Source organism: Merops nubicus, unplaced genomic scaffold (assembly GCF_000691845.1).
Source record: "Merops nubicus isolate BGI_N331 unplaced genomic scaffold, ASM69184v1 scaffold3704, whole genome shotgun sequence".
NCBI classification, from domain to species: Eukaryota; Metazoa; Chordata; class Aves; order Coraciiformes; family Meropidae; genus Merops; species Merops nubicus.
In genome coordinates this window covers 3,432-16,653 of record NW_008603431.1, presented here as the reverse complement: position 1 = coordinate 16,653, position 13,222 = coordinate 3,432, and the positions used below count along the sequence as shown (strand labels likewise).

General features: G+C 43.9%; 1 protein-coding gene across 1 annotated transcript in view; it reads left to right on the top strand.

The window, feature by feature from the left end:
* Positions 1-8,103, top strand: part of ATP10D (ATPase, class V, type 10D) — a 36,573-nt gene extending 28,470 nt beyond the window's left edge. The window contains exons 19-22 of the mRNA XM_008938643.1: positions 2,396-2,476; positions 2,723-2,827; positions 5,470-5,657; positions 7,581-8,103. Coding sequence (XP_008936891.1) covers positions 2,396-2,476; positions 2,723-2,827; positions 5,470-5,657; positions 7,581-8,103 — 897 coding nt within the window. The remainder of the gene's footprint in view (positions 1-2,395; positions 2,477-2,722; positions 2,828-5,469; positions 5,658-7,580) is intronic.
* Positions 8,104-13,222: the final 5,119 nt, after the last annotated feature.

Sequence of the window (13,222 nt, the reverse complement as noted above, 5' to 3'; positions counted from 1 at the left end):
TGTAGGCTCTCTTCAGCCATGTGCCTAATCTTATAAGACATTTGGTTGATAGGAAAAATTAAGGACTTCAGGTGAAGCAGCGCATTAGGTAAACATCATTACCAGCATGTTAACTTCTCTCACTGTTGACTTCAGGCTGTCAATATGCTTCCTTTTGAGCATCTGGGCTTACTTTTAAAGACAAGGGCACTAAATGCTGTTTTTTTCACCGTCATATAAGGGTCTCAATTGCCAAATCAGTGAGGAATGGGTAGGGACCAGAGCAGATTCCTTTCAAATAATCCTCAAGAAAGTTATGTCGTTCAGGGTTCTTTTCCTCTTATGGGTATGTTCTGGAATTTTCTGGTGGCACTTTTCTCCCTTCTGAAAATACTATACATCATATCTGCTCTGCAGGTAAGTTCTGTCCAGACATTTAGCACAGAAAACCACAAGGCGCAGGGAGTAGTTTCTAAATCAGAATTAGATGAATCAGTTATCTTTTTCCTCGTTTATGCTTTGCATAGCATGAGTTTTAACATAGTTTTAACTTTTTTTTTTTAATATTTTATTATTACAGTTGAAGGTAGTGACATACTGAGCCTGAGCCCAGAGGAAGGAAACGTTGAACATATGAGTCAGCTAAAACTCACCATTTTCTTTATGATCATAGTCTTTCAATAACAGGCTTGACATTAGGAAGCAAGTATGTACCAAGAGGGCAGTCAAACACTGCAACAGGCTTCCTAAGGAGGTGGCCAATGCCCCAAACCTCTAAGAGACACAATGCCTTTAATAATAGGCTTTAACTTTTAGTGAGCCCTGAATCAGTCAGACAATTGGACTAGGTCATCATTGTAGGTCCCTTCCAACTGAAATATTATTCTAGTCTAGTCTAGTCTATTCTAGTCTATTCTATTCTAAGAAACATTGTTAAAATAACTAAAACATGTTAACTAGTTGTGCAGTCTAGGTCTGGTTTAGAACGGAAAGAAGGATATAGAGTGAGGTGACAATTTCTTTTGTTTGTGGACTTTAACATTTCTTTTTACAAAGCCTTAAATATTTTATGTTGCTTGATTGACAATATTTTTGCAAAACTAAGTACTCTTTTGGTACCAATCCAAGCCTCTCTAGACTGCCTGGGGCAGGTCTATGCTTTATCAATCACAGAGAGTTTTGACTAAGTAAATGCTATGGGGCCTCAGAATTTGGCCCTTTGTTTTGATCTTCAGGACATGTACGATAATCTGAGCTGAGATGACAGTTTTGAGGGAACTTAATCAGAATTACTGCCTTACACAATATTTTTTCTCTTTCTCTTTTTTTTTCCCCCCTTAACTTTTATCAGAGTTTTTCTCTTTTGTCCAGCACAGCATTGCTTCGTAATTTTCTGTCTTACATGGAAGCACAGTGAGTTAAGTGTAGTATAGAAGAAAGAGAAATGTTTTAAAATGTGTAGTATCACCATGTTGCACCACGACATCGCAAGTTCACAGCTCTCTACAAGCTATAAAACTGGACAGTAACTTGGATTCATCTTCGGTTATTTAAAGCACTTCCCTGACAGGCAAATAAGAAGGTGATTTTCCCACACCACCTCCAGAGAGCAGTTCGGTTCTTGAAAGGGCTGAATGGCTTTTTGGAGAAACCCATCTCTTTCCACTAATTGTAGAGGAAGTCCTGGGTGACCAGACTGCTCACCTGTGTCTCAGTTTAGTGTCTGAAGGAATGGGATATATCTGAGCCAGGGCACGTGCAAATACGGTTTCGTAAGCGGTCGAGCTGTCACAGCAGTTTGCTGGCACTGAGTAAGGAAGGCTCTTCCCTTGTTGTCTCCCTTCTTTTCTTCCTGTTAGATGTTTTCACCAATGTAGTTGAACTGCCATCCTTGGGCCAGCTCGGTTGTCCTGTCACATTCTACCAGGAGCTGATTTAACTCAAACAACAACATGTAATTTCAGAAGAAAAGTAGATTTATTTCTCACCTTCTGGTGAGTTAAGTTAGCTTACAGAGGAGTCCGAGAGGAGTTCTGCACAGAGTCCCCCAGCACAAATTAAGAGGCAGAAGCACATTTACCAAAAAGAAGAGGGTGGAGATAGAAAAAAGTGTTACTTGGCAGTCAGTAATGTCAGCTGCTCAGGTAATTGGCTTTCCCCCTAGCCCTCTTCTTGAGCTCTCAGTCAGGTAAGGCTCTGGCAGAAACAGCTATAAAATCAGAGTTCCCAGATCAGGCTACGTGTGTGGAGAGAGCTCTTCATTCTTATTACCATAACACAAAAGATGCTTCTTCATTGGGAAACTAACTGAAATTACTTCTGCAGGTAATCTTTCCCCAAAGCCAAATTAATGCTAATTAAGGATGCAGCAATTCGTTCAATTTGATATAATGCCATTATCTTTTATTTCTTACAGGCTTACTTGCCTTCAGCTTTCTGGATAACCTTGCTGGATGCCTTTTACCAAAGTCTCATTTGCTTTTTCGTGCCTTACTTCGTAAGTGCTGGATATGAAATACATTTATATATTTTAACATACTAAAAACCCAGGGAAATTAGAGAATAAAATGAAGTATTTAATTTTACTTCTTCATATATAAGTGTGTACTAACAGGATCATCATTGGAACTGAGCCGAACTGTGCCCATGCATATATGTATTGAATTGAAACTATTCATACCACTTTGTGTATTAGGTCTGTACGTAAAGAATATGTTACACTGACCTCTGTCTTCCTTTACAGACTTATTATGGCTCAGACATAGACATTTTTTCCTTTGGAAACCCTATAAACACTGCAGCACTCTTCACAATACTGTTTCACCTTCTCATTGAGTGCAAGTCTGTGGTGAGTACTTGGTTCCTAAAAGAGTGTATTTCTAACAGAATATGTGCATACAGCATTCATTGAAACTAAATGGAGGAAAGAGCTTCATATACAAAACATGAGTAAGTATAAAAGGGCCGAAACCTAAATATTTTGTTTCTGTGACAGTATGGGCTCTCCTAATGCACATGTCATTGAAGCCAATAGAATTCCTCATACGACTAAAATTAACAAAATTTGGCCTCAGAATTATTTGCGAATATTGAAAAGATCCTGCCTCGTTAGGGTACAGTGGGTTTGGGGAATGTCAGTCTAGCTTTGCAAATGGTAAAACCAACCAGTGATCTACTGACCCTTCATTAGTTCCCAAAGCTTACATCTGTAGTTCCTGGGGAAGCACAGGCCTGTCAGCCTGGCCTCGGTGCCAGGAAAGGTTATGGAGCAGTTCATCCTGAATGCACTCACATAGCATGTGCAGGACAACCAGGGGACCAGGCCCAGCCAGCATGAGTTCACAAAAGGCAGGTCCTGCTTGACTAACCTGATCTCCTATGACAAGGTGACTCACTTAGTAGATGAGGAAAAGGCTGTGGATGTTGTCTATCTGGACTTCAGTGAGACCTTTGACACCGTCTCCCACAGCATCCTGCTGGAGAAGCTGGAGGCTCGTGGCACAGCCAGGTGGACTCTTGGCTGGGTGAAAAACTGGCTGGGTGGCCAAGCCCAGAGAGTTGTGGTGAATGGAGTTAAGTCCAGCTGATGGCCAGTCATGAGTGGTGTTCTGCAGGGCTGTTTTGGGGACAGGCTGGTTTAACTTCATCCATGATCTGGATGAGAGGATTGAGTGTGCCCTCAGTAAGTTTGCAGATGACACCAGATTGAGTAGGAGTGTTGATCTGCTCGAGCGTTGGGAGGCTTTACAGAGGGATCTGGACAGGTTGGATTGTTGGGCCAAGGTCAACTGGTGGTGGGCAGCTGGCTGAACATGAGCCAGCAGTGTGTCCAGATGGCCAAGAAGGCCACCAGCGTCCTGGCCTGTATCAAAACCAGTGTGTCTAGCAGGAGCAGGGAGGTGATTGTGCCCCTGGATTCAGCACTGGTGAGGCCACAGGCCAAGTACTGTGCTCGGTTTTGGGCACCACAGTATGAGAAACACATTGAGGTGCTGGAGCATGTCCAGAGGAGGGCAGTGAAGCTGGTGAAGGGTCTGGCTAACATGTCTTATGTGGAGCAGCTGAGGGAACCAGGACTGCTTAGTCTGGGAGGTCTGGAAACCGTGCCTTATCAAGACTGGCTGAGGGAACTGGGGCTGTCTAGTCTAGAGAAGAGTGAGAGGAGACCTTATTGCTCTCTACAGCTATGTCAAAGGAGGATGTAGTGAGGTGGGTGCTGGTCTCTTCTCCCAAGTAACTAATGATAGAACAAGACAAAATGGAGTTAAGTTGTGCCAAGAGAGGTTTAGATTGGATGTTAGGAAGAATTTCTTTCCTGAATGAGTGGTTAGACATGGGAACAGGCTGCCCAGCAAGGTGGTGGAGTCACCATCCCTGGAGGTGTTCAAAAAATATGTGGATGTGGTACTTCAGGACATGGTTTAATCATCATGGTAGTGTTGGGCTGATGATTGGACTTGATGATCTTGGGGGTCTTTTCCAACCTTAATGATTCTATGGCTCTATGATCTCCAGTACAACAACGTGGACTGTTGGTTTTAAGTGCTTAGAACAGATTATTTGCTCTGTGGCCAGGATAAATAATTGAGGGGTATATTTTGGTGCCAGAAATAGAGAACCAATATGCTACAGAAATGCTATTCCAGTTTTTAATAAAGTCTGCAGAAACTAAAACATCTGCATTTGCTTGGATTTATTTACAACACTTGGCTATTTTGCATAATTTTAAAGAAAATACAGTAGTATTTACTGTAGAAGTACACAGATAAATGGGTGGATTTTTTTCTTAATTGTTTTTAAAAAAATGTTCTTTTAGGTTTATTTCAGCATGGATGAAATTCCAAGTTCTGATTCAGTGTTTCATTGTTCTTTTGGGAGCGTGGCAGCAGTGATAAAAATGTCCTCATTAAGAATATATGGGTAGCATGGGTATATCCACACTCTGGATAAGAAAACACTACTTAAATGGGGTTTATGTGGCATTTTTCAGTGTTGGCAAGCTGTCAGACCAGTGACAATGTTGTTTCTATAGTAACTATTACAGTCATTTGGGTTTACAGAATTACAGAAAACTCCAGGGTAGGACAGTTAGGGTCTCAAGCAAGACAGGTGAGGGTGGTGTCATGTGAAGGTCTTGCCTCCCTTTGCAGGAGAAGGCTTTCTCTGCTCCCAGCGGATGAGGTGATCATCTAAGGCAAATGGCACACAAAATGCCTTTCACAAAGGGCTCAAAAGCTATGCATTTAACAGAATAAAAACACTGAAATGCCAGGTTACCTACGAACTGTAGGAAGAAGGCTCCATTCCTCCTAGAATGTTTTGTGTAATATCGTGACTGTTACCTGAACAGGTCTGTCCTCTGTGAGGTTCAGCAGCTGTCCTTGGAGGAGGTGTGTGCCTGTTGGTGTGCACGTCTACACACACACAGAGGTGTTATGGGTCCTGCTGTTGGCAACTTAAATCTCTTTTCTTTCCTTTTCTGAATTGCAGACTTGGATACATATAGGAGTTATAGTTGGCAGCATCCTGGTTTACTTTGTCTTCACACTGGCTTTTGGAGCAACCTGCAAAACCCATAACTCACCATCAGATCCTTATTGGATCATGGAAAAGCACGTGACAGACCCAGTGTTCTACTTGGTTTGCCTCCTGACTACTTGTGTTGCTCTGCTACCCAGGTGCGTTTCTGTTTCATAGCTGCAGATTGCTGTTAACAAAATCTGGGGGGGTTTCAGTCAGGGATGCTATAAATCTCTCTGGCGAGGTGTATTCCTTCCCCCACGGCCCCCAGTGTAAAGAAAATGACTCTACCAGAGCAAGCCAGATGAGGGCAGCTTTCTAGAGGCATGTTCTCAAAGTGAATTTTGGTAAATAAACTTCTTTTGTGGCTGATATTACATTTAATTTTTTTTATATTATATCAAATATTATCCTTGGGGGGAAGAACTGTAATCTCTGCAAAAAGAGTTTATAATTTATAGACAAATCAGTTAAATTAGTGGTCAGAGTTGGACATGTATTGTACATAGAAGTACTGTGCTTAGTCTGTGTTTATTTGTGAAAGCATTTTCTGTTTAAAATTTATGTCATGAATATAAGAATATTTAGAATGAAGGATGAATGCACAGGCTTCTTTGAGGAGTGGAAACACGCTGCCTAGATTCACCAGTGGTCCCGAATTGTGCTTTTATCATGCCTAATGTTTAAGTGGAGTTAAGTCTAAGTTTCATGGTGAATTAAATGCAAAGTATTTAGATTTACCAGTGAAATTGTTGGAGTCATTTGCACTCTCCCTGTGCCAGTACCTCAAAAGATTTATAGCTATTGAGGCTCATTCAAACTTTTGTATTTCAGTGATTTGAAGTAGAAGTGCCTGTTCTGGAACTGCTGCTGTCACATATAGTTACATATTTCTGCATAATCCTTTGTAAGGTGCAGAAAAGCCACCACTCAGTGGGGACCCTGAAGCTAAAGGGTGCTCTGCAGCTTCCCGCTGAGGGAGTGAGATTTGGGCTTTCACTGGGGCTTTTGAGGATCACTCTTCCTACAGAGGGACAGTAGTTGGATGCCCTGTTGACTAAAAATTCTCTGCAAAGACCTATGATTAAAACCTTTGCCCAGCCTAAGTCACCAGTTAAGCCAGTTCCAATATGAATTATTCCTAGAGTTTAGTTCTGGAACATGTGCTTCATATTCCTCGTACTACACGTGATGCTTTGTTCCTTTGGCCTTTGCTTTCATGTTCATTCTTGTTTCCGGTGAACGCTCTGGCTCCTGCAAAAGTTAAGAGTTTTAAAACAATGCTCTGCCTACTCTTCTCAGCTTTCCAGAGCTGTATTAGTGCTACATTATCAGTGCAAAACAGAAGTGATAAACAGCTTCTCAGTTGAAAGCATGAATTATTCTAGATCTTATTTTTTCCACAGTAGCTCTTAGCCTCTCATATCTGCACTGAAGTGCCATGTCGTTACCAACACCCAATCCCCAGGATTGCTGCCACTCAACCTCTGCCGTTGGGTGCCATCACAGACACTGGCTTCAGTGTGAAGGATGCTGCAAATGGCGTTTATTGCGCAGCTGCAATTGCTGATCTCTGAAAAGCCAGGCCCACAATGCCCCTCGTGGGCGGTCTGAGCTTTCCGTTACATCGCGAGATCTTCCGCACGCCGATCCCTGCCTAGGGCGGGCTCTGCTCACCACAATAGTACCAGGGAAACTCAGAACCAGTTTTGGTGCCTTTTTTCTGAAGCGTGGCATTATACACAGAAAGCTCCGCTTTCAGTGTTGTTAGGACTCTGGCCCTTCAGTGAAGTTGAAAGTGCACATTGCTGCAATAACTAGCCTGTAGAAGAACTGTGTTCAGGACAGAAAAGTGGAAGCACCTGAGATCAGTACCTGTCATTGAAAATGCCCATTTTAAAGCCCGTTCATGGTGCAGTTGCTGGCCTTATAGTTCATGTTCACAAAACGGCACCTGCAAAAACTTTTGGAGGCTGCTACAGCCTCAGGCTTGGTTGAACAGTGTTTAGTTTGCTTTAGTGTCACTGGAAACACTTTTGAGTCTACTTTAAAGATCTTGTTTGAAACTGTTTGTTTTGTAGATATTTGCTGAGAGTTCTGCAAGGAACATTGTTTCCATCTCCGGGGTTGAGAGCCAAGCACCTTGGCAGACTGACTCGCCAGGACCAGAGGGAGGCAATGAAAAGATGGGAGGATAACTGCACTGTAAACTGTAGTGTGGAGCTCCAGCCTACTTCTGGGTCCTCCAGCTCAGCCACAGGGGCTGTATTAGAGGAAAAAAGCTTTGCCAGTGTTTCACCAACCTCTGAAACACCTTTTCAGGCCTGTTCAAGAGATGGGTTAGTAGAAGACACCTCCTTCTCACCAGACGTTCAGGATGAGCCTGGGAATACAGGTGGCTTGAACTCTGAAAAGACCGTATTTCCAAAGTCATCGAAGGAAACGTGCTCAGATACATTTGGTAGTAGTGACTCATGTGCCAAAATCTCTGCGTGTGCTTCTGAAGAGGGCAGCCGTGCTGCTGCTCTAGCACACGAGGCAGGTTTGAATTCTGTTCTGTGTGAAGAGGACACTTCAGCGTATTTGACAAAACTGGAATGCTAACTGTTTAAAACCCAAGAGTCATAACTGCTGATTTATGCTACACTGTGGTTTTGTTTTCTCCAGCCAAGGTAGAAGAAGCACACATTTCCTTAAAAGCTTTTGTGTTTATAAAGCTGCTCAATAATTTACTAAGCTGTTCAAGATGTAACTGGCTGGGTTGTTATCTGTATGCTTTCCCACGGCAGAGGTTGCGTGGCGCCCCTGTGGCGAGTGCAGCGCTGCCTGACACCGCGCGGTGCCGCGGGCAGGACCTTGCCTCAGCACAGGCTTGCAGGGTCAAGTTCAGGTAAGCCAAGCTGCCCCCTTGCGCTGCTCTCCTGAAGTCCTAGCGTCCCTGGATTCACCCCTTGCTGAAGTGTGAAGTAAGCAGAAGGGCTGGGATGTAGCCTCACGGGCGGGCTCGTTGCAAGGCTCCTCCAGTGTGCATACACAGTAATTGTTTTAACCATCGTGGCCCAGTTTGTTCACCAGGCTATCGCGTGGGCCACCTCAGTGCTGGCCAAGCACGAGTTTAGCCACCAGAAGGGCAGCCTTGGTGAGATACGTGTCACCTGTCTCCCTTAGCTTCCTCTTCCACAAAAAGAGCAAATCCTAATGCACCCTTTTGTTCTTGTCTTCGTGATAGTTCATCCTCCTGCCACATCCCTCCTTTTTGTCTCTGTGTTGCCACTGACCAGACTTTTCCTCCTGCCCTAACTTGGATGTTGGCTGCCTAACTTTATTCTCTAAGCCCTACCTCATGCCTGCACTGCAGAATTGTCTGCCAGTGACAGTGGGTAGCTCCAGTCTGGCTTCAGGTCTTATAAGTAACAGGTGTTAAAAATAACAGCTTCTAGCTGATGACATCGCTCTTCTTCACTCCCAGGTATTTTTACATTTCTCCAGACTTTTATAATCAACAGCTTAAGTATCCCTAAGGCTACTCAGGAGAAGGTATAACCCATTGCATGTCCCAGATTTGAGCTGTGTTGCTCATCTGTCTTGGTGATGTCCTGCCTCTGCCAGTTTCCCACTGTGCTGCACATTGCACAAAAGCTGGCTGAGGTGCAGGTATATACTTCTGGATTCCAGGCTGCTAAAATATTGCCTCCTTTGTATTTCCCTGCCCCAAAAGTTACATGGACAATTTATGGAGGAACCTAGGAAATCACTTGTATCCACTAGCACCTGTTGAAATAAACAATTTCCCCAGACTGTAGCTGCTAATGAATTATTAGTATTGAGCCCATTTTTTGGTTCTGTTTCTTTCTAAAACTTCCTGCTTTCAAACTGCCAGATTTCTGTGTTTATTTTTAGGCACCGTGTTTGGGGCAAGGGCTCTGCTTTTTAATCGAACCATGAGCTTTCCATGTCAGTGATCAACATTACGTATCCCACATCTTTTAAGATCCCTGAAAGAATTTAAACAAATGCTGTGAGGTCTGAGACCCTGCTATGTAGGGCAGATATTGAGGGCATGCTAAGTTCAGTCAAATGCAGGTCAGCACATGTTACCAAAAGTTTAAGATGGTTCTGGTTTTGTAAGGTAGGATGTAACGGAAAAATATCCTTTTTGTTTAGCCTGTAGAAGAAAAACAGTGGAAGGAGCCAGTGATGACAGCCATTTCTGCAAATATTTTTTTTTTAATTTGGTTCAACATATGACAAAATATTTTTGGTAAGCTCTAACACGAGGTTAGTGGGGGCCTTTGAAGTGATGGCAGATATTCAAATTCTAAGAGATCATGTCGAGCATGTTGGTTTGCAGTTACAATTTTCAGATGTTTGTCTGTAGCATCCTTCTTGCTGGGGGGGGGCATCTTGCCAGGACTAGACTCCAGGTGTCCTGAGTGAAACATCTCAGCTTTCTCTGCAAGCCATGGAAGCTGTGAGGTGTCCAAGAAGAAGATGCAAAACACCCAGTAGGCTGTGCAGGGAGATTTTCTGGTATAAAGGCAGAATTATACAGGAAGAGACTTTCTGGGACTCACTGAGGTCGTCTGCTCCACAACCCCCAGGCAGCTCAGCTTTACCCTTGCCATTCCTACTGGCTGTTCTCATGGTGTAAAATGCTCCAGGGAAGCAGCCCAGGCCAGTGCTCTCTTCTTGCCTGCAGAGCTGAATATTTGTTTTGTTTCTCTTGTCTCACCTGAATGTTTCCTCTGCACCTTAAGTCTCCATCCTCTCATCACTTGTGGCCACAGAGAACAGGGTATCACGCAGAGCGAGGTACGTGGAGCTCTGGGATTTGCAGTGGAGCGAGGGAGTGCGAGGCTCAGCTCATTCCTCTTCCTGACACTGTAAAAAGCAGTTTGGGGGACAGCACCAGGTTGTGACCTGCTCTCTTGTTCTGCCACAGGAGCAGAACCGACCAGCAGATTTGGCAGGTAGCTGATCATTTAGTCTCAGGAGTTTGCATGTGTATCGTACAAAAGCTGTAAGTGCTCAGAGTAGGAGCTTCCAAAATCCTCTGTGACTGTAAGCTGTGGTATCAGACTAACTGCCCAGAGAAACCTGCTGGACCAGAGGCCAGCTGCACAATGCCTCTGGGACACCCGAATTGCTGTTGCGTGGCTTTTTACACCGCTCACCCCACCCCTGTCACCCCACTGCTCACTGCTTAGTGTGGAGAGGCTTCCAGGATGCGTGCTGAAATTGGATGGAGTATGATTTCATCTGCATCTTAAAAGTGTCAGGCCTTGTGGGTTGCCTTGAAACTTTAGGTCCTTTAAAAAGTTCCTCTATAAACATTTTTTTTTTTCTTGGTGTGTTGTTTCACTAATGGTGTTTATTGCTTAAAATTGTCCACTCTAGGTTGTGCTCTTTTAGAAGACTTTAACAAGCAGCCTGGGGGGTTTTGTGTTCGTGTGAGTGCACAAAGCAGAAATATCCAAGGGCTGTCTGCTATGATCACTTGCTGGTTTTTACTGAAGGGGAGGTGAGAGTCTTCAATAAAAGCTTCAAAATCTTAATTGGCCACATCTAAAGTGGTGCCAAATGGAAGGTGCAAACAAATCACTCTCCCTTTGCTTCTTGACAGTTGAATGTTTATTTTTATTCTAGCACTGGTGACATCATGATCCCCTGCTTGCTTCTGCACTCCTGCACTTAGGCACAGCATGACCTGACTTTTCCATTTTGAAAACAAGCTTTTTAAGATGATCATCTCACAGGTGCTTTCCAGATGTCATGAAGGAAAGTACAGCATTTACACTTCTGGTTGTCTGTTTAAAGCAAACCAGAGCAACCACCCTCAATTCCCCCAGATGTTGTACATCTGAGCTACACCTAGAGCAGCTTTAGCTCACTTTTTGATGTGCAATATTTGATTTGCAGGTGGCAGTCAACCACTGCCTTTACTGAGTTTTTTCACAGCGCGGTGAGCTTTGGTCTGTACCTGGGGCACAGTTTGTGCTGAATGTTTAACCTAAATTGTTTGGCTGCAGCTAAGAGCTGAAGATCAGGTAATGCAGAGCAGCAGCTGCTCGCACCAGCCCTGGCTTTGCTGCTGGTCGGACCAGCCCTTGCTCTCTGCAGAAGCTAATGGACAAGTTCTGGAGGCAACTTAACGTGTTAAGCGTGTTCTCATAGCTGAATTTCAATATGGTTTTTGCATTGTTTGTTCCTGGTTTATACTGGTTATGTTACTTTGCCCTCATGGCCCTTGGATACCTTACTGTTGACTGCAGTGAAAAGGCAAATTTTAACTATTTTAAATTTCTGCATGCTTATTATTTTGATTTGAGCATTGTGCATGTTGTTGAAATGCTGCATACCAGTGGAAAGGAGTGAGTAATTTCAAACTAATTGTATTCCTGAGGAAAGCCACAGAACAACATGTGTTCAGAGAAATTTGAGTGCAGCGTTAGTTTTTCAGATTTTTCAATCCAGAGTAGTTGTTGGCAGCAGTGTTCTTGGTAATATTCTGTATTGGAAGCATACACCCAGAAGAAACTTAGAAGTTGTAGAGTGGTGGTGGTGCCAGAACCTCCACAAGTGGTGTAGTGCTAACAGGGCTGTCAGGGCTGCGTAAAAAAGCTACATAAGGGTATGCAAATACCTTTGTAAGTCTCCTTTTAGGCATTATTGTTGATTAAGTGTCTCCATACTGTCATTGAGAGTCTCTCTAAAGATTAAAACACATTTTCAACAGAGAAGTTACTTGGAAAATTACTGTAAATTTTTATTAGTACAGCTAGAAAGAAACACATCTGCTTGACTGTGTGACATCATTGCTTCCGTTTGGAGCTACAGCTGTGGCAGAAGTGAAGCCAACAGTCGTTACCTGACAGTGAGGCTACATGTGGAAGAGAGAAGCATAACTGTGATCACAGCCATTATGCCAGCACACAGGGAAAGGCCTGATGCAGTGGAAGGGGGACTATGGTTGCCTGTTTCATGTGCACACATTAAAAAAGCAGTATAAAAATACATGTATAAAATTACAAATTTTCTCTTTACATGGAATGTGGTGTCAGACGTTTGTGGGGGAGGAAAAGACCCAACTGCTCCCTCCCTAAGCCACTTGGGATGGGGCTCAGCCTGTCATTTCTTCAGACTGATCCTATACAGCAGGGGGCTGCACCACATGTTTAAGCAGGACTCTTCCCTTGTTTCCTGGGAGGGACTGCTTGGAAAGTGGTGGCAGGAGAAATGCAGCTAGTTCAAATGTGTAAATGCATACCATTTGGTAGTGCTAATTTCTACATGAAATGATTATGTGTACTCTAGTGCTTTACAGAGTTCAAAGCTGCTCACCACTTCATCTGGTGGAGAGATGCCAGGCTGGGCTGTTCATTTCACAACAGCCCCCCCGTCGTTTGTACTTCTGGAAAACAGCCCTCTTGGAAACCTGGCTGTCACCAGACGGGTCGGCCGGACAGTGGGGTGGGCTGGCTCTGGCAGCCCCTGGGCCACCCGCTCCAGCAAGGCTCGGTAACCAGCTCCGGGACTCTGAACAGTGCTGCCCAAGGGCCTCGGCGTCCTGCTGCGCCTGAAACCTGCTTGCACTGGAAAAACATGGTCACAGCCGCTTCCTCCCACTTACCACTAGGGGAAGAAGAGCAGTTATATGTTACAGTAAAAACAAAATCCTCAATTGATACTAAAGAACCCAAGCCTAGCAAAGCCTAGAAGGGTT